The sequence below is a fragment of the Dryobates pubescens genome, chromosome 6 (assembly GCF_014839835.1).
Source record: "Dryobates pubescens isolate bDryPub1 chromosome 6, bDryPub1.pri, whole genome shotgun sequence".
NCBI classification, from domain to species: domain Eukaryota; kingdom Metazoa; phylum Chordata; class Aves; order Piciformes; family Picidae; genus Dryobates; species Dryobates pubescens.
Window position 1 is genome coordinate 1,957,785 of NC_071617.1, and position 21,034 is coordinate 1,978,818.

A 21,034-nucleotide genomic window follows, 5' to 3' on the forward strand; every position below is an offset into this window, starting at 1 on the left:
GCCAGACTAGCTCAGGAGGTTTTGGAAGCCAGTGAAGCTCTGTTGGCAAGCAGAGTGAAATGTGGAACCATGAAATGCAGTGGATATGCACAACACACACAATAGATGTACGATGTAGAGATATATTCAGCATTTATAAACAACACAGAAACTTCTGTCAACCCCCTGGGTGGATCCAGGGGACCCATTCTCCTCCTCTGTTCACTCCCTCCCTCCTGTTACCTTACACAGTAGTCAAACCAGAGATCCCCTGGCAAGGCCATGGATGAGAGAGAGAGGAAAGTTGCAAGCAGAAGTGTCAGAAGAAGAAGAGAAAGACAAAGAACTGTTTCTGCCTCTGCTCTATATCCCCATTAGCTATCCAATGGGTTCCACAGACCTTAGCATTCTTTTCCTTTTGCATCCAATGGTAATTTATTTTGCTTTTGGTCTTTGCAGTGAGGATCTAGGCTGAAGTTCCCCCTTCAATCTGTGACAACCCCAAGCAGTGCTACAGGCTGGGGACAGTGTGGTTGGAGAGCAGCCAGGGACCTGGGGGTGCTGGTATATGGTAGGCTGAACATGAGCCAGCAGTGTGCCCAGGTAGCCAAGGAGGCCAATGGCATCCTGGCCTGCAACAGCAATAGTGTGGCCAGCAGGAGCAGGGAGGTTATTCTTCCCCTGTGCTCAGCACTGGTTAGGCCACACCTTGAGTCCTGTATCCAGTTCTGGGCTCCTCAGTTCAAGAGAGATACTGAGGTACTGGAAGGTGTCCAGAGAAGGGCAACAAAGCTGGGGAGGGGTCTGGAGCACAGCCCTGGGAGGAGAGGCTGAGGGAGCTGGGGTTGCTTAGCCTGCAGAAGAGGAGGCTCAGGGGAGACCTCATTGCTCTCTCCAACTCCCTGAAGGGAGGTTGTAGCCAGGTGGGAGTTGGTCTCTTCTCCCAGGCAACCAGCACGAGAACAAGAGGACTGAATGTCAAGCTGTGCCAGGGGAGGTTCAGGCTGGATGTGAGGAAGAAATTCTTCCCAGCAAGAGAGATTGGCCCTTGGGATGTGCTGCCCAGGGAGGTGGTGGAGTTGCTGTGCCTGGAGATCTTCAAGGAAAGCCTGGCTGTGAAGCCCTTGGTGCCATGGTTGAGTTGATCAGGTGGTGTTGGGTGATAGGTTGGGCTGGATGATCTTGAAGGTCTCTTCCAACCTGCTTGATTCTATGATTCTATCTACTTCTACCTGCACCTTGATCCCAGAGATTCACTGTGTGAGATGCTGACATGTGAAGTGTAGGCCACTGCCTACAGAAACCTGCACTCAGTGGCAGTGACATCAAGTAGCTTATTATGGTTTGTGCTGCAGTCATTGTGGGATTGCACATCTGCTGTTGTGGTGCATGAAAATGTAAGTGAGGCATTTTCCCTCTCTCTGGGTTTGACCAGGAATGTGCATTCCTGTTTTCCCTCTCTTTAGGGGTTGCTTTTTTCAGTCTGCTTGATGTCCAGGGGGGTTTAACTCTTGGGTTTGAGATGACTGCAGGCATTCTGTGCTGCATTTTACCCTGGTTTAGTGAATAAGGTTGAACAATGGGATTTATTTGTGTCCATCTCTGGCTGATATTAAGTCAGTTATATGAACTAGATGGAGACCATATTGCCAATATATACCAACCTGGCTTCCTCTTATTATATCATTTCTAATGTTTTTTGGCTTGTTGCTACACTTTAAATGTTTTATACCACCCTGGAGCACTGTAATTGGAGGGCACTGCCCCATGAAATTCACCTTTATCACCTTATAATAGGTGGCCTTCTATCCAGGGGAACACAGTTCAGGCAGTGTAAATCCACTCCACTTCCACCCCTCCCCTCCTTGTTTCCCTGTATAAATCTTTAATTCCCTTTTCCCTGACATCATGTATTCTCTGGTGTTTATGTGCAGCAGCAGGATTATCTTCCACATCCCATGAAGAGCTGTCACAGATACCAGTCTCTGCTTCATGCTGTTCTTCCCTGCCCCTGTGCAACCTTTCCTTGGTAGCTGAATGAATTGCTGCAGGGTGCTGGTAATGATTTTTACAGAGGGCATCCTAATTTTGGTCCTGCCAAGACTCCAGGCTCTGGGAGAATATCTCCTGAGGAATAAAGGAGGTTATTCTTCTGCCTCCCAGCAGAAGTTCTCGATACAGTTCTGGTTATAGAGTTCACCATTAGTAAGTTTACAGTCAACACCAAGCTGGGGGCAGGAGTTGATCTGTTAGAGGGTAGGAGAGCTCTGCAGGGGGACCTTGCCAGGCTGCACAGATGGGCAGAGCCCAAGGGCAGGAGATTGAACACATCCAAGTGCCAAGTTCTACACATTGGCCACAGCAACCCCAGGCAGTGCTACAGGCTGGGGTCAGAGTGGCTGAGAGCAGCCAGGCAGAAAGAGACCTGGGGGTTACTGGTTGATGGTAGGCTGAACATGAGCCAGCAGTGTGCCCAGGTAGCCAAGAAGACCAGTGGCATCCTGGCCTGCATTAGGAACAGTGTGGCCAGCAGGAGCAGGGAAGTCATTGTGCACTGTGCTCAGCACTGGTTAGGCCACACCTTGAGTCCTGTGTCCAGTTCTGGGCTCCTCAGGTTAGGAAAGATGTTGAGATGCTGGAAGGTGTCCAGAGAAGGGCAACAAAGCTGGGGAGGGGTCTGGAGCACAGCCCTGGGAGGAGAGGCTGAGGGAGCTGGGGTTGCTTAGCCTGGAGAGGAGGAGGCTCAGGGGAGACCTCATTGCTCTCTGCAACTCCCTGAAGGGAGGTTGTAGCCAGGTGGGGGTTGGTCTCTTCTCCCAGGCACCCAGCACCAGAACAAGAGGACATAGTCTCAAGCTGTGCCAAGGGAGGTTCAGGCTTGATCCCAGAAAGAAGTTCTTCCCAGCAAGAGAGATTGGCCATTGGGATGTGCTGCCCAGGGAGGTGGTGGAGTCCCCATCCCTGGAGGTGTTCAGGAGGGGATTGGATGTGGCACTTGGAGCCATCATGTCTGTATAGCAGTGCAATTTCCACCTGCATTTCTAAAAGGAATTCTCTGTGTGTCTTGAAGTACTTGAAAAAGCAAATGAAGTCTGCAAGAGTGATTTTGTTTTAACAAAGCCAAACTGCATTTGTTTGAAAAGACAGAGGTATTGGGAGCTTGTAATCAATAGGCTTTTCCTTTAGTCAGTTATTGGGAAGTATGGTACAGAGCCATGCTAAGGCCTGTTGAGCTGAGGGAACCTGACACATGAAGGATACTGATATTTGAATCTTGCTTTTTTTTTGCAGGTATTTGACAGAATCCTATGGTACTGGCCAAGATATTGATTACAGGATTGTAGAAGGTATTGTATTTTCTTTCATTCAATGGAAGATTCCATCCATTTATTTATTAATTTACTTAGCTATTTAGTTATCTTTCTATCTGTGTCCAGTTTGGGGCTCCCCAGTTGAAGAGAGACAGAGAGCTGCTGGAGGGACTCCAAGGGAGAGCCAAAAGCATGCTTAGAGGAGTTGAGCATCTCCCCTGTGTTCAGGAGGAGACTTGATGGGGTGCTTGGTGCCATGGTTTAGTTCTTTAGGTGGGTTGGATTGGTTGATAGGTTGGACACAATGATCCTGAAGGTCTCTTCCAACCTGGTCTGGTCTGGTCTGGTCTGGTCTGGTCTGGTCTATTCTATTCTATTCTATTCTATTCTATTTTATTCTATTCTATTCTATTCTATTCTATTCTATCCTATGAGAGGCTGAGAGCCCTGGGGCTGTGTAGTCTGGAGAAGAGAAGGCTGAGAGGGATCTGATCAATGTCTCTCAAGAGCTGAGGGCTGGGGGTCAAGGGGAGGGGGCCAAGCTCTTGTGGGTGCTGCACAGCAAGAAGCCAAGGAGCAATGGAGACAAACTTGAGCAGAGAAGGTTTCAGCTGCCCAGGAGGAGAAACTTCTTTGGGGTGAGGGTGAGGGAGCCCTGGAGCAGGCTGCCCAGAGAGGTTGTGGAGTCTCCTTCTCTGGAGCCTTTCCAGCCCCCCCTGGCTGCATTGCTGTGTGGCCTGCCCTGGGTGCTGCTGCTCTGGCAGGGGGTTGGAGTGGATGATCTCTGGAGGTCCCTCCCAACCTCTGATGTTCTGTGATTCTATGATCTCTCTATTTGTTTTTTAAATGTCAATCAACAGCAACTAAATAAAAGGCAAGATGGCAATGCTGTCAGACTTCCTAGGCCATGCTTCACTGGTCATTTACCTGCACTCTAAACTCTGAAACCTCTTTGTTGTTTTTTAAACTTGCCACTTGGTTGAGTTTTTGTTTAAAACAGTCTCATGCTGTCCTTGATTCAGAAAGTGTTCTGAGTTTGTGTTTGAGTTGAACTTCACACACATGTGTGTCCCAGATAGGATGTTAAGCACTATGTACAATGTGCCCTCATGGCCCAGAAGGCCAGTGGTGTTGTGGGGTGCATTAAGCAGAGTGTGGGCCAGCAGATTGAGGGAGGTTCTCCTCCCCCTCTACTCTGCCCTGATGAGGCAACATCTGGAGGACTGCCTCCAGTTCTGGGCTCCCCAGTTCAAGAGAGACAAAGAACTGCTGGAGAGAGTCAAACAGGAGGCCGCAAAGCTGAGGAGAGGACAGGAGCCTCTGTCTTATGAGGAGAGGCTGAGAGACCTGGAGCTATTTAGCCTGTAAAAAAGCAGACTGAGAGGGGATCTTAAAAATGAATATAAAGATCTAAAGGGTGGAGGTCATGAGGATGGGGCTGGGCACTTTTCACTGGTGCCCAGCAACAGGACAAGGGGCAGTGGCACAAACTGGAGGTTTCATTTATTGGGGAAGAGCTTCCTTACTGTGAGGGTGTTGGAGAGCTGGAGCAGGCTGCCCAGGGAGGTTGTAGAGTCTCCTTCTCTGGAAGCATCCAAAACCTGCCTGGACATGTTACTGTGCAACCTGCTCTAGGTGACCCTGTTTTAGCAGGGGAATTGGACTGGATGATGTCCTAAGGTCCCTCCTAACCCCCAGCTCTCTGTGATCCTGTGAAATCTGCAAGGGCAAGATTCTATTCACATGCTACAGGCTGTTAGTACCAGAAAAGAGCAGTTCCTTCTCCTTACCCTTAAAGTTCTCAACGTCAGATAAAGCAGAAAAACTCTTTTTTGAATGATGGCTCTTGTCTGAGAGCACATCATTTGGATTGACATTTTCATTGTCCCTGTATAAGACTCCCAAACAAGGTCAGAAGAGGCTGTGTTAATCATCCACTTGGGCCTCTTTAATGTTGCAGGCACTTCCTAAGGCAACAGAAAATAACTCTTTAAGACAAGAGAAATATCTCCAACCCCAGCAACCCTCAGACAATCCAGTAATTCCTCACCTGTCAGTTTTGGTCTTCTGTAGCATGTGGTAGATTCATTTGGGGATTTCATTTCTGTCTTCTTCTCAAGCCAAAATTTTTCCCCCTTTCCTTTCAATCTTTCTACTTTCCTGTTTGAGGCACTGGATTGCTGAAGAGAAGTGCTGCAGGTCTTAATCTCTTGGTGCTGGAGGTTTGCTTAAAGCAGTTCCTTAGTGCAATCCACTGTGGGCTGAAGGAACTCAGAAATGGGTAATGCCTGGTGCAGTTTGCCATGAACCTGAGAGGTACTTGTAGGTATTCCTGGAAAAGCTGGAGGTTTGTGGTCTAAGCCAGCATCTGATGCATGACTTGTGAAGTTTCAAGGCACGGTTTTCATGAGCATGCTTACAGCAGAGGTGTTGCTGGGTGAACTCTTAACCTGGCTGAAACACCTCTTGCAGATTGGCTTTTTTAATTCACAGTGTTTTCTTTTACTGTGTTAACATTGTGTGAAATGCATGAAGAATTAGCAAAGATCTCTCTTAAGAAGTCAGTGTGAAAGCCAAGCTTGCCTTTTCCTAGGCTCTGACTATTAAAATCATCAAAATCTAGCAAAAACCAGAAAAAAAGAGAGGAGTTAATGCTGCTTGCTGCCCTGCTGCCCTGCTAAATGCTGCATTGCCACTGGGGATGGGTGCCTCTATGTTGTGATGAGTGGCATCTATCTGATGCATGAATGTGTTTCAAAGCCATGCAGATGGGGGCTGGAACACCTCTGCTACAAGGACAGGCTGAGGGAGCTGGGGGTGGTCAGCCTGGAGAAGAGAAGGTTCTGAGGAGACCTAAGGGCAGCCTGCCAGTACCTGAAGGCTGTAGATGGACTGTTTACAAAGGCCTGCAGTGATAGGATGAGGGGCAGTGGCTTCAAACTAGAGAAGAGCAGGTTTAGATTGGATGTGAGGAGCCAGTTCTTTACCATGAGGATGGTGGAACACTGGAACAGGTTGCCCAGGGAAGTAGTTGAGGCCCCACCCTGAAGCTCTTTAAGGTGAGGCTCAACAAGGCTCTGGAGCAACCTGATAGATGATGTCCCTGCTGACTGCAGTGGGGCTGGACTGGATGACCTTTGGGGGCCCCTTCCAACCCAACCCATTCTATGACTCTGTGGTGCTTGGGGATGTGGCTTAGTGGTGGCCTTGGTAGTGTAGGGTTGATGGTTGGACTCAATGATCTGAAAAGTCTTTTCCAACCTGCATGACTCTGTCCTTCTGTAATTCTTTCCATACTTTATCCCACCTCTGAGGTTATTCCTTGATTCATTAATTTTGGTAAGAGAAGGTTTGTAGGAGGTTGTCAGTGGAGTTTTAAATCTGAGCTTAGTTTCCAGTGTCTATTTTTTATCTGGAAGCTTAAAAAAGACCCCTTGCAGATATTTTCAGTGGCTTATTGTTAGCAGGAGTCAGTAAATCAGTGTTCATTGATCTCCAAAGCTAGTACAATGCAGTCTTTCAGCAACCTTGTGTTTTATAGTACTGAACGTTTTCAAACTGCTCAAATGCAAGGCCAGGCTGAGGGAGCTGGGGGTGTTCAGCCTGGAGAAGAGGAGGCCTCCAGGGAGACCTAAGAGCAGCCTGCCAGGACCTGAAGGGAGCCTACAAGAAGGTTGGAGAGGAACTGTTTACAAAGGCCTGGAGTGATAGGACACAGGGCAGTGGGGTTGCTTAGCCTGGAGAAAAGGATACTCAGGGGTGACCTTATCACTCTCTACAGCTACCTGAAGGGAGGTTGTAGAGAGGCAGATGTTGGTCTCTTCTCCCAGGCAGCCAGCACCAGAACAAGAGGACACAGTCTCAAGCTGCGCCAGGGGAGGTTTAGGTTGGATGTTAGGAAGAAGTTCTACACAGAGAGAGTGATTGCCCATTGGAATGGGCTGCCTGGGGAGGTGGTGGAGTCACCATCACTGGAGGTGTTCAGGAGAAGACTTGATGGGGTGCTTGGTGCCATGGGTTAGTTGTTTAGGTGGTGTTGGATTGGTTGATGGGTTGGATGTGATGGTCATGAAGGTCTCTTCCAACCTGGCCTATTCTATTATTCTATTACATTAGAGTGATAGGATGAGGGGCAATGGTTTTAAATCACAGAAGAGTAGATTTACATTGGATGTTAAGAACAAGTTCTTTACCATGAGGGTGCTGGAACATGGGAACAGGCTGCCCAGGGAGGTGGCTGGGGCCCCATCTATGGAGATATACAAGGTCAGGCTCTGAACAACCTCATCTATTGGAGGATGTCCCTGCTCACTGCCAGGGAATTGGACTAGATGGCCTTTGGAGGTCCCTTCCAACCCAAACCATTCTCTGCTTCTCTATATATTAGCCTGCTGCCTCTCTTTCTACATGGGCTTTGAGCCAGGGAAAAATAAAACCACTCAATCCCTTAAGTGGCCTAATTTGAAAGAACACTTCTAACTTGCTTTTGAGAGCAACACAATCTTCTAGTACACACTTTTGTTCCCTAATCAATCTGACAAGTTGCATGCATGACATTTAAGTGACATTTCTGCCTGTGGGATAAGTGGGTAGTTTAGACTTCATGCATAACAGCTCGCTGGGAAGTGACAAACTGTGTGTTGTCTCCTCTCTGATGCTTCAGGAATTCACTGAAGAGCATCACTGAATACATTTTGGTCTTGGTCTCTGAATTTCTTACAGTAGTTGGAGGGTTGAACTTATCACCCCCCCACCAACTAACTGAAATCTGCCTTCAGAGTGAATTGCCCAAAAAAACCCCAAGCCAAACTCAGAAGCAAGCAATGAAAGTTCTATTTACAAGAGGTAAACTAAAATCTAGGAGTATAAAATGCAAGGAATATGTACAAGATCTATTTACAATCCAGGAAAAAAACCCAAATAGAAAGATTCCCTTGTACAGAACTACACCCACCCTGGGCAGCCCAGAGGGCTGCTGGCAGCCTCCTTCCCCCTTCCTTTCCCTGGTACCTTCAGAGACACAACACAAGTCAGTTCAGCCAGCAGAAGGTCAGGAAAGAGGTAAGGAAAGCAGAATCACAGAGAGGAGAAGCAAAAAAAAGGAGAGAAGGATATTTTGAGCAGCAAACTATCCCCTAGTCAGCATCCAATGGAATGCTGTAGACAGATCAGTTGTTATTCTTCTGCATCCAATGGTTATTTACCTCTTACTCCAAGATGTCCAGAAAGCTCCTGTTCTTGTCTGCAGCTAAGACACTAGGCTGAAACATCAGCCTCAAGCCATACCACAGTATGAATTCAAATCCTGTGCAGTGTTTTATGTGGTGTTCCTGCACTTCATTGTAAGTTCCAGCAGAAGATAGCCAGTACAGTTTCCACGAGGAGGAGCAGAGGGCTGGAGCTGCTCTGCTATGAGGACAGACTGAAAGAGTTGGGACTGTGCAGTCTGGAGAAGAGAAGGCTCCCAGGAGATCTAATTGTGGCCTTCCAGTATCTGAAAGGGGCTACAGGAAAGCTGGCAGGGACTTTTGAGGGTGTCAGGGAGTGATAGGACTGGTGGAGGATGGAGCAAAACTAGAAATGGGGAGATTCAGATGGGATGTAGGAAGAAGTTGTTCCCCATGAGGGTGGTGAGAGCCCTGGCACAGGCTGCCCAGGGAGGTGGTGGAAGCCTCATCCCTGGAGGTGTTTGCAGCCAGGCTGGAGGTGGCTGTGAGCAACCTGCTGTGGTGTGAGGTGTCCCTGCCCATGGCAGGGGGGTTGGAACTGGCTGAGCCTTGAGCTCCCTTCCAACCCTGACAATGCTGTGATTCTTTATCACTTATTCCTGGTCACTCACAGTTTCCCTTTAACCTTATTCCCAATAAGTTCACTGAATAATTAATATGGATTTCCTCGCTCTGTGGTAGTTTATTGGTCAAATTTGACCACTTGCCATATCTTTATTTTGACTCTTATTTCTTTTTCTAACAGCAAATCCTCTCTTGGAAGCCTTTGGGAATGCAAAGACAGTTCGCAACAACAACAGCAGTCGCTTTGGGAAGTTCGTTGAAATCCACTTCAATGAAAAGGTACTGGAAGTGTCTGGCACAGCCAGCAATGGTTTGGGGAGGGGTTGGTTGGGCTTTTTGTTTGGTTGGTTTGGTTTGTTCTGTTTTGGTCATAAAATGGGAATGCCAAACTGGCAGTAGGCAGATGGAGTGAGGTGATTCTGCCACTTGACTCTGCTCTGGTGAGACCTCACCTGCAGGACTGTGTATAGCTCTGGAGCCTCAGGAAGGACATGGAGCTGATGCAGAGGGTCCAGAAGAGTGCCATGAAAATGATTAGGAGGTTGGAGTACCTCTGCTATAGGGACAGGCTGAGGGAGCTGGAGGTGTTCAGCCTGGAGAAGAGGAGGCTCCAGGGAGAACTACTAGCAGCCTGCCAGAACCTGAAGGGGGCTGCAAGAAGGCTGCAGAGAGACTGTTGGCAAAGGCCTGCAGGGATAGCAGCAGGGACAGTGGCTTCAAACTAGAGGAGAGCAGATTTAGCTTCGATGTTAGGGACAAGTTCTTTACCATGAGGGTGGTGGAACCCTGGAGCAGATTGCCCAAGGGATGATTGGGCCCCATCCCTGGAGATATTCAAGGTGAGGCATGACAGGGCTCTGGGCAACCTGCTCTAGTTGAGGATGTCCCTGCTGACTGCAGGGGGAAGAGGTTGGACTGGATGACCTTCTGAGGTCCCTTCCAACCCAAACCACTCTGTGATTCTATGATTTCTGTGAATAGAAAATAGCAGGAAATAGCTACAGAGCACAGAATTAACCAGGTTGGAAAAGACAAAGCTTCAAGATCATCCAGTCCAACTTATCACCCAGCACCATCTAATCAACTAAACCATGGCACCAAGGGCCTCATCCAGGCTCTTTTCAAACACTTCCAGAGATGGTGACTCCATCACCTCCCTGGGCAGCACATCCCAATGGCTACTGCCCTACTCTATAGCTTTGAGCTGTAGTCCATCACCTTGACAGGAAGAGCAAAGCCATGCAGTGCTCTGCCACTGCTGGCAGGCACTGGGGCAAGGCAGTAGGAAAATTGCTTCCATCCACAAAAGACCAAAACTTGTTCCCTTCACTGCAAAGAGGCTAAGAGGCAGGTCTTGCAGAAGAGCTTGCTTGCTGGTAAGCAGTTCTGCATTCCCTCAGTGCCCAAGCAAGGGAGATGAGCTATAAACAGGTACAAACTTACTTTAATGTTTTAGTATTTCCAGTGAATTGATGATGGGTTTATGTGCTCATGTGAAATTGTGGAGCCTCACATGAATGTTATGGGACAAGTCAAGCAGTTCTTCTTTTGTCAGAAGAACTATTCACTGTCTGTCTGGTGAAAAATTTGGTCTTTTCCAACCAAATTAATTCTATGGTTCTGGGAGTAGCACAGAAACGACACTTAACTGTCACCTCCAAAGTGTAAGGCTTTCAGTCTGAGCTGTGTAACCAGCTCTTTGCATTAAAGGAGTTTTAGCAAAGCTTTCTGCTTGCTGGGGTGAAGCAGACCCTTCAGCAGACCCTTCAGCTGACCCTTCAGCAGACCCTTCAGCAGACCCTTCAGCTGACCCTTCAGAGCCACTGTGTCCAGAGAAGAGCAACAAGGCTGGGGAGGGGTCTGGGGCACAGCCCTGTGAGGAGAGGCTGAGGGAGCTGGGGTTGCTTAGCCTGCAGAAGAGGAGGCTCAGGGGAGACCTTCTTGCTCTCTGCAACTCCCTGAAGGGAGGTTGTAGACAGGTGGGGGTTGGTCTCTTCTCCCAGGCACCCAGCACCAGAACAAGAGGACACAGTCTCAAGCTGCACCAGGGGAAGTTTAGGCTTGATCTTAGCAACAAGTTCTTCCTAGAAAGAGAGATTGGCCACTGGAATGTGCTGCCCAGGGAGGTGGTGGGGTCGATGTCCCTGGAGGTGTTTAAGTAGAGACTGAATGAGGCCCTTGGTGCCATGGTCTTGTTGATTGGTTCGGGTTGGGTGATAGGTTGGACTGGATGATCTTGGAGGTCTCTTCCAACCTGGCTGATTCTGTGGTGGTTTCTTCCCTGAGCTTCCTGTGTATTTGGTACAGCTGGAGTTTAGTCACCTCAGGAGCAGGACTTGTTGAGTGAGCTGCGATCAGACAAACGCAAACCAAACAACTTCTGCATCTCAAGTGATCCAAACACCTCTGGAGCTAAGCAGACAAACTCTTCTTCTTCCCAGAACTCTGTGGTTGGTGGATTTGTGTCGCATTACCTGCTGGAGAAGTCTCGGATCTGTGTGCAAGGCAAAGAAGAGAGGAATTATCACATCTTCTACAGGCTTTGTGCTGGGGCTCCAGAAGACATCAGGGAAAAGCTTTATCTAAGCTCTCCTGACAGCTTTAGGGTGAGTTATATCAGAGTCAGTGTTGGTAAAGCTTCTCCTGCTGCCCTGCAGGATGTTTTTTTCACACAGCTCTTATTAAAACCTCTGTTTGCTGTCTTTGATAGACTCTTTCCTGCTGCACCAAGCAGGATTTGTTTTGCTGCACCTCTTTGATCCTGGACTGAAGCTGCCTGGGATTTTTCCTGTTTTGGGAAGATTTCCTGAACTTTTTCCTCTCTGTCTTAAAACTGAGGAAGTTTTTTCCTTTTCCCAGAGCTGTGCTGTTGCACATCCACCTGCTGGTGATGTTGTTATGGACCCTTCTAGAGGTGTAAAGTGTGAATGTCTTGGTTTATGATCTAACTGTTCTGTGGGTAAAGCATCTTTCCAGTCCTGAAAAATACTCCAGCCATGCATCTGGGTTGGGGCAATCCCAGGCACCAATACAGGCTGGGCAGGGACTGGCTTGAGAGCAGCCCTGAAGAAAAGGACCTGGGGGTGCTGGGGGAGGAGAAGCTCAACAGGAGCCAGCAGTGAGCACTTGCAGCCCAGAGAGCCAAGCAGAGCCTGGGCTGCAGCAAGAGAAGTGTGGCCAGCAGGGCCAGGGAGGGGATTCTTCCTCTCTACTCTGCTCTGGTGAGACCACAGCTGCAGCTCTGGGTCCAGTTCTGGAACCTCTATTACAGGAAGGATCTGGAGGTGCTGGAAGGTGTCCAGAGAAGGGTCACGAGGATGAGCAGAGGGCTGGAGCTGCTCTGCTGTGAGCACAGACTGAGGGAGTTGGGGTTGTTCAGTCTGGAGAAGAGAAGGCTCCAAGGAGATCTAATTATGGCCTTCCAGGATCTGAAGGAGGCTCCAAGAAAGCTGGGGAGGGACTTTTGAGGGTGTCAGGGAGGGACAGGACTGGTGGGGGATGGAACAAAACTAGAAATGGGTAGATTGAGATTGGATGTGAGGAAGAAGTTGTTCCCCATGAGGGTGGTGAGAGCCTGGCACAGGCTGCCCAGGGAGGTGGTGGAAGCCTCCTGCCTGGAGGTGTTTGCAGCCAGGCTGGAGGTGGCTGTGAGCAACCTGCTGCAGTGTGAGGTGTCCCTGCCCATGGCAGAGGGGTTGGAACTGGCTGCTCCTTGACCTCCCTTCCAGCCCTGGCAGTTCTGTGATTCTATGATGTGGGAAGGCATAGCAGCTCTCACATATTTATTGCTAAAACCTGAACAGGTGCAGGTTTCTTCCACATCCTTGTTCCAAGCACACCCACACAAAAGCCTGCACTCCTGGGTGCTTGTGGTTTAGGTTCCCTTGGGTGCTTGGGTGACCCTGTGCTGAGCCTTATGGGTCTTGGTGCCTTGGGTTGGCCCACATGGCTTTGAAAAGAAAGCTCCACAGTAAATCTGTACCTGGAGCAGATGGAGAGGAGAAACTGATTCCCCCCCTCCCTAGATCTTAATTTCCAGAATTGAGATTGCCTTTTGTTTGAGTCACTGCTGCTATAATGGGGCTTTGTAATGCAGAAGTCAAAAAAGCCACCACAGCTAAACCAACAACAACACAACAAGCAAGCAAAGGAAGAAAACAAAACACCTAAACAAACAAAAATCCCCTACTACCCCCCAGAAGGAAAAAAGAACCAACCAAAAAAGCCCCAAACAAGCCCCAGAACCCCCAAACAAACCAACCAAAAACCCACACCACCACCAGCCCCCTGAAAAAAACAACTACAAAGAAGTCCAATGATATTTGTGTTACATGTGAGAACTCCAAGCACTGGAAGGTTGTGCTGCCAGTCAGGGAGACTTATGGCAGGGTGGAGAGCTGGGCAGGGAGAAATTGAAGGTGGCAATTGAAAGGGCAAGGGGAGAGTCTTGCACCTGGGAAAGAACAACCCCAGGGAGCAGCATAATTTGGGGTCTGAGCTGCTGGAGAGCAGGGAAGGGGACAAGGACCTGGGGGTCCTAGTGGATGGGAGGTTGACCATGAGCCAGCAATGTGCTCTGGGGGACAAGAAGGCCAAAGGCAGCCTGGGGGGGATTAGAAGGGCTGTGGTTAGTAAGTTGAGAGAGGTTCTCCTGCCCCTCTACTCTGCCCTGCTGAGGCCACATCTGGAAGATTGTGTCCAGCTCTGGGCCCCTCAGGTCAAGAAGGAGCTCAGGGAAGTGCTGGAGAGAGTCCAGCCCGGAGGCACAGAAATTATGAAGGCAGTGGAAGCTCTTCCTTAGGAGGAGAGCCTGAGGGAGCTGAGGGCTCTGGAGCTTGGCTTGGAGGAGCCTGAGAGGTGAGCTCCTTGCTGGGGCTAAAGCTGTGCAGGGGCAGTGGCCAGAGGCTGGAGCCAGGCTCTGCTGGGGGCTGCCCAATGCCAGCACAAGGGGCAGTGGTGGAAGCTGAGGCAGAGGCAGTGCCATGGGAAGATGAGGAAAAGTGTTTTCCCTGGGAGGGTGAGAGAAGCCTGGCAGAGGCTGCCCAGGGGGCTTGTGGAGTCTCCCTGTGTGGAGATATTCCAAGGCCAGCTGGCTGGGCTGCTGTGTGAGCTGCTCTGGGTGCTCCTGCTCTGGCAGAGGGGTTGGACTGGATGAGCTCTGGAGATCCCTCCCAGCCCCTAACATTCTGTGATACTTTAAAAAATGTAATGTGTCCAAGATGATTTCCTGGAGTTCCTTGCTTTCAGATGGAAGCCATTATCTTGTGATTAAACATCTCCCACACATGTTATTATCAGACACCCTGCTGCTCGACATTCTCTGCCTGTCAGATGAATTCCCACCCTCTCCTCTTGGGCAGCACCACCTTTTTCACTTCCCATCTCCATTTTCTGGGATCACATTGCCCACCCTGTAACTCAGGGCTGTATTGTGTTTGAGATCTGCTGTGCCTTTGCAGTCTGATTGGCTGCTGAAGAGAGCTCTTCAATATTTCAGGCCAGATGGGAGCAGTGTTTCTTGTCACTTTGTATTCACGTTGTATTTTCATGTTGAATTTGGCACCCAGTTTATTTGAATGTTAAATCTGACACCTGGTTTATTTGAATATTTGATTTGAACATCTAGTTTAATGCTCAATTTGACACCCAGTTTATTTGAATATTAGAGTTGACATCTAGTTTCATGTGGAATCTGACACCTGGTTTTTCTTCGGTGCTGTTAGGAGTGCTTTGAAGCACGTTTTTGTTAGGCTTTGGTCTATGAATTCCATGTTTATGTTTGTGTTTTAAGTTTAATGTGGAATTTGACACCTGCTTTTTCTCTGATGCTGTTAGGAGTGCTTTGAAACGTGACTTTTGTTAGGCTTTGGTCTATCAGTTGTAATCCCAGTGTAGCATTATCTGTGGTCACCTAGTTGGAAACACCATCTCTGTTCGTGGGCCTAGAGCAAAGAATCAGTTCACTTCCTTTAGACAAAGGGCTTTGTCCAAGCTTTTGGGCAGAGCTGTGGCTTTCAGCTGAACAGATCAGAAGGAAAGAGCTGGTGATCCAATTTTGCTGGCAGTGTCAGTCATCATCTGAATGCCTCATCTATTCCCTTTGCCCTGCGACATGAGAGGGCCATCAGAAGCCAGATTCTGAATTGGACTTCAGTACCATGTTTGTGCTGGTTTCAGACCAGATAGAATGTGGGAGTTTCCCCCAGAGGAGTAAATAATCACACTTCCTCAGACCTTGGAAGTTACATGAAGCTGTCAGCCCATGGCTTGGACAGGTTCACTCTGCGCTGGGATAGGAACTGGCTGGAGGGCTGAGCCCAGAGAGTGCTACAGGCTGGGGGCAGAGTGGCTGGAGAGCAGCCAGGCAGAGAGGGACCTGGGGGTACTGGTTGAGAGTAGGCTGAACATGAGCCAGCAGGGTGCCCAGGTGGCCAAGAAGGCCAATGGCATCCTGGCCTGCATCAGGAATAGTGTGGCCAGCAGGAGCAGGGAAGTCATTCTGCGCTGAAGGCTGAGAGGGGATCTGATCGATGTCTATCACTAGCTGGGGGCTGGGGGTCAAGGGGAGGGGGCCAAGCTCTTTTGGGTGCTGCACAGCAATAAGCCAAGGAACAATGGAGACAAACTTGAACAGAGAAGGTTTCAGCTCAACAGGAGGAGGAACCTCTTTGGTGTGAGGGTGATGGAGCCCTGGAGCAGGCTGCCCAGAGAGGTGGTGGAGTCTCCTTCTCTGGAGCCTTTCAAATCTCACCTGGATGCATTCCTGTGTGGTCTGCCCTGGGTGATGCTGCTTTGGCAGGGGGGTTGGACTGGATGCTCTTTGGAGGTCCCTTCCAGCCTCTAATATACTGGTGATACTGTGATTATGTGATTAAATTGAGCTGTGCAAAGCCTTAAATACAAGAAGAACATGTTTTCCTTGCTTCTGCCTTTAAGTCTGCATCTCCACTTCTGTGCTGTTACAGTATTTGAACCGAGGCTGCACCAGGTACTTTGCCAACAAGGAGACAGACAAGCAGATCCTGCAGAACCGCAAGAGTCCCGAGGTACGTTCCTCTCTTCACTTGGTTTGGCTTACTAGCAGGTTGAATTGAAAAGGATGATGACAGTTTGGACAGTGTGGGATGAAATGTTCATTTTACACACCTAAGGGAGTGGTGTCAGGGCTGCTATGTTCAGCACTCTGGGTTTGGAGTTCACTCCTAGAAGGACACCTCGGCGTGCATCTTAAACCCCCAAACGGGGCAGGATAAAAGTGGTTTCCTTGGGCTTTATTTTCATCCTCACAGTAATGCAACATTTAAATGGTGCAGCTTTGGGTTTAGAAAACAAAACTCTGCCCATATCTGTGGTGTACTATTCTTTTTAAATTAAGCTTCAGTGCTGCCAGGAATAGGTCAGGAGGAGTAGGTTATTCCAGCTTTCTGAAGTGGTGTTCCCAGCTGTTTCATTTCCAGCACCAGGACATCTTCCTCCCCAGCATACTGCATTCTTTGCTGGTCTCTCTTGTCCCCGTGCTATGGACTTGATGCTTTCCCTGGAGAGATTCCAAACCCAGCTGGATATTGTGATCCCTGGCAAGCTGCTGTCACTGACCCTGCTTTAGCAGGGGGGTTGGACTGGATGATCTGCAGAGGTCCCTTCCAACCCTTACTGTGCTGGGATTGTGAACTGTTACTTAGAGAAGACCATGGAGTTTCCTAGATGGAAGTGTAAACTTCAAACCATTTCTCTCCCCTTGCTCCACCTCTCTTTACTGTTTTTTCTTTAATTAAACTGGAATGACCAGAATTTGCAGCATTTAAGCCTTTGAGCTTGTTCACATGAGGACACTAAAGAATTTAATCCAAAATGACTACATGAATTGGGAGTTGTTTAAACACTTCATTAAACTTCTGGTCCCCAGTGCAATTTTAATCTATTGATGCCTAAAGTATGAATTTCTTGTCTGTATAGCTGGAAGACATGTTAAATCCAAATCAAGTCTGTACTTGGGATTCAGTAGCAGGGCAAGCTGCACATACATGTGGAGTAATAGGAAGAGAATTTTGCTTCAAGAGCTTCTCTCCCACAGTGACCATGTCCTCTCTTTTACCTTGGAGAACTTGGGCCTGAGCTTTTATGTAGCTCATGCTTAGCTGTAGGAGGCAGCATAGATAATTCCTTTGCTTAAGACAGCACTGTAAAGTCTGCTCCTGGATTTCTAGTGTTGGTATATTGTAGCACTGAGCACATCACACCAATGTCTCTTGCTCAGAAGCAGGCAATCTTCTGCAGTTGGTGATGGTGGAGAGTGAGATACAGAAGTGCTGATTCAATACTACTGTGAGGGAGAAAGGTGGTAGGTAATTAATTCTTGTCAAGCACACAGGACAAGGGGCAATGGATGGAAACTACAGCACAGGAGGTTCCACCTCAGCATGAGGAGGAACTTCTTCACTGTGAGGGTCACAGAGCACTGGAACAGGCTGTGGAGTCTCCTTCTCTGGATACTTCCAAGACCCATCTGGATGTGTTCCTGCATCACCTGCACTGTGGTCCTGCTCTGGCAGCGGGGTTGGAGTGGAAGATCTCCAGTGGTCCCTTCCAACCCCTAACATCCTCTGAGCCTGTGATTGGGAGATTTTGCCTCAGTTTACCTTTTTTTTGGCCTGAAATGAAGATCTGTATTGAAGTTGATCATTTGTATAGGCATCAAGTGTCAACATTCACTTCCTCTTGCTACTGGAAGAGGAACCTGTGCAAGCTTTTGTTGCTGATGTGATTTAGCTCTGTCATAAATGTGTCCTCTAGAGGGCTTAATTTGAAATATTAAGGGTAATATTGAGAGTAACTCTGAATATATGCATTGGACACTTAGTGGAACGTGTGTCTTACTACCTGTCTGTTACAGCCATGTCAGCTGGAAGGCTTAATAAAGGTTCAAATTTTAATGCCATTTTAAACTAGGAAGTATATTAAACAGGAAATAATACTGCATTGTTCAAGCTCCTCCGTCAGAAACTTGGTATTTGCTCCATCACTTCATTAAAAAGTGCTAATTAAGATTGTTTGCTTTAACAAAAGTAGCTGGGACAGCCAATTAATCCTTAAATTATCTTTGTGTTTTCCTTAGCAGGAAGATGAGGTGATCATTTTACATCATTCAGATGTAGTGGAACTTTATTGATGTGCCTACATGTTGTGTGAACTGAATTTTTCAGCTGCATGCAGTGTTTTGTTTGGATAAAAAAGTGTGCTGGCTTGTTTGACATTAACGAGGCAGCCAGCTAAAGTTAATTGCTCTTTTTGTTAGTTGGAAACACTTTAAAGTAACTGTGAAAACCTAGCTTAGTCTGTGCATGTTCATTTAGCCTCTTGATTGCATGCAGATGTGTTACTCTCTGCTATTTCAACCCCTTGTTAGTTGAAGTGGCTTTGGATATCTTTAGGAAAATCAGCAAAATAGTAAATAGGGATTTTTCAAAGGTGGCTGCTAGTCTTTTAACCCACAGAATGCTGCCAACAACTTCTCTGCTTCTTAATCACCAGCAAAAGTTCACAAGTATATTTCTCTGAATAAGTCTCTTTAGGGCAGGAGTTCTCTTGCAGTTCTGGTATCTCCTATGCTCCTTTTCTGTCAGACTTTCTGTCACCACATTACAAGGACCTCTTACCTTCTTTCAACTGCTGGGGGCTAGAATGTTATCTCCCTCCCTATCTCCCTTCCCCCCTACCTACCTATCTCACTCCCTTCCTCCCTCCCTATCTACCTACCTATCTCTCTCCCTCCCTCTCTATCTCCCTCCCTATCTCCCTCTCTATCTCCCTCCCTATCTCCCTCTATTTCTCCCTCCCTCCCTATCTCCCTTTCTCCCTCCCTCCTTATCTCCCTCTCTTTCTATCTCCCTATCTCACTCCCTATCTCCCTTCCTCTCTACCTACCTCCCTACCTCCCTCCCTCCCTCCCTCCCTATCTCCCTTCCTCCCTGTCTCACTCCCTCCCTATCTACCTATCTCCCTCCCTCTCTACCTACCTACCCATCTCCCTCCCTCCCTCCCTATCTCCCTCCCTCCCTATCTCCCTCCCTCCCTATCTACCTATCTTTCTCCCTATCTACCTATCCCACTCCCTCCCTATCTGCCTCCCTACCCACCCACCTATCTACCTACCTGTCTATCAATATGTGCCCATTTGTCTACAAGTTGCCTCCCTTTGCCAAAGCCTTCCTTTCCACTCCACACCATCCTGTAATCCCCTGTCCTTATCTGCCACGTTCTCCAAAGTATCTTCAGAAAGCAGAAGCTGAGCTTTGAAGTCTGATCATCATGTTTTGAAGTATCAACAGAGATAAGTGAGGGTTCTTGCAAGGCCTGTGGTTGTATGAAGAGCTCTATCTACCCTCTCCCTACCTTGTTTGGCATGCTACTGGGGGCTCTTTGGGTATGTGGGGTTTTTTTCTCCTCTTGACTGGAAATAGTTGCTTATATTCACTGCAAAACAACTTGCTGAATTTGTGGTTTATCTTCTTGTCTTATAGTACCTCAAAGAAGGTTCCTTGAAGGATCCTCTCTTGGATGATCACGGAGACTTCAACAGGATGTGCACAGCGATGAAGAAGATCGGCCTGGATGATGCAGAAAAGCTTGATCTCTTCAGAGTAGTGGCTGGCGTCCTTCACCTGGGGAATATTGACTTTGAGGAAGCTGGGAGCACTTCAGGTTAGATGAAAGAGCAATTGGCTTCTGTAACAATATCTCTTGATTATAGATGATTCCTTTCCACCTGAATTACTGCTTTAGAGTTCACCTAATTTTGAGGTCAGCTTTGTCTGCGTTAAAGCGGTGCTTCTTTACGTGCTCTGAAGGCAAAAAGGCTTCCACTGAAATTGTTCAAGAAGTTGTTCAGTGCAGAGTTTGATATGAAGAAAAGAGACATTTGGTGTCTAATAATTAAAAATAATCCAACTTCATAGAATCATAGAGCCATAGAATCAACCAGGTTGGAAGAGACCTCCGAGATCATCAAGTCCAACCTATTACCTAATACCTAACACCTCCTGACAACTAAACCATGGCTCCACCTCCAGGGATGGTGACTCCACCACCTCCCTGGGCAGCACATCCTGGTGGCCAGTTACTCTTGCTGGGAAGAACTTTCTCCTCACCTCTAGCTTAAACTTCCCCTGGCACAGCTTGAGACTGTCTCTTCTTGTTCTGGTGCTGGGTGCCTGGGAGAAGAGACCAACCCCCACCTGGCTTTAACCTCCCTTCAGGGAGTTGGAGAGAGCAGCAAGGTCTCCCCTGAGCCTCCTCTTCTCCAGGCTAAGCAACCCCAGCTCCCTCAGCCTCTCCTCCCAGGGCTGTGCCCCAGACCTCTCCCCAGCCTCATTGCCCTTCTCTGGACATGTTCAAGTGTCTCAATGTCCTTCTTAAATTGAGTAGTGGAAGTGCTGGGAGTCACCTGTGCCAGGTGCTGTGCTTCCGTAGCAAGGAGCCATGGAGTCTTACAGAGACATAAAAGTTGCAATCATTCCAGTTGCAATCATTCAAACTGCACCAGGAGAGGTTTAGGATGAATGTTAGGAAGAAATTCTTCCCAGCAAGAGAGATTGGCCATTGGGATGTGCTGCCCAGGGAGGTGGTGGAGTCACCATCCCTGGAGGTGTTTAAGAGGAGCCTGGATGAGGCACTTGGTGCCATGGTTTAGTTGATCAGATGGTGTTGGGTGATAGGTTGGACTGGATGATCTCTGAGGTCTTTTCCAACCTGGTTAATTCCTGTGCTGTGCTGTGCTATTCTATTCTATTCTATTCTATTCTATTCTATTCTATTCTATTCTATTCTATTCTATTCTATTCTATTCTATTCTATTCTATCCTATTTCTATTTCTATTTCTATTTCTATTTCTATTTCTATTTCTATTTCTATTTCTATTTCTATTTCTATTTCTATTTCTATTTCTATTTCTA

General features: G+C 48.0%; 1 protein-coding gene across 4 annotated transcripts in view; it reads left to right on the plus strand.

Annotated features, from left to right (window-relative positions):
* Window positions 1-21,034, plus strand: part of MYO6 (myosin VI) — a 105,534-nt gene that overhangs the window by 24,553 nt on the left and 59,947 nt on the right. For all 4 annotated transcript variants that reach the window (XR_008462302.1, XM_054162541.1, XM_054162542.1 and 1 more), the window contains exons 6-10: window positions 3,271-3,326; window positions 9,264-9,361; window positions 11,524-11,688; window positions 16,048-16,128; window positions 19,603-19,783. Coding sequence is in view for 3 of the 4 variants with exons in the window: in XM_054162541.1 (XP_054018516.1) it covers window positions 3,271-3,326; window positions 9,264-9,361; window positions 11,524-11,688; window positions 16,048-16,128; window positions 19,603-19,783 (581 nt within the window). In the remaining variant the exon portion in view is untranslated. The remainder of the gene's footprint in view (window positions 1-3,270; window positions 3,327-9,263; window positions 9,362-11,523; window positions 11,689-16,047; window positions 16,129-19,602; window positions 19,784-21,034) is intronic.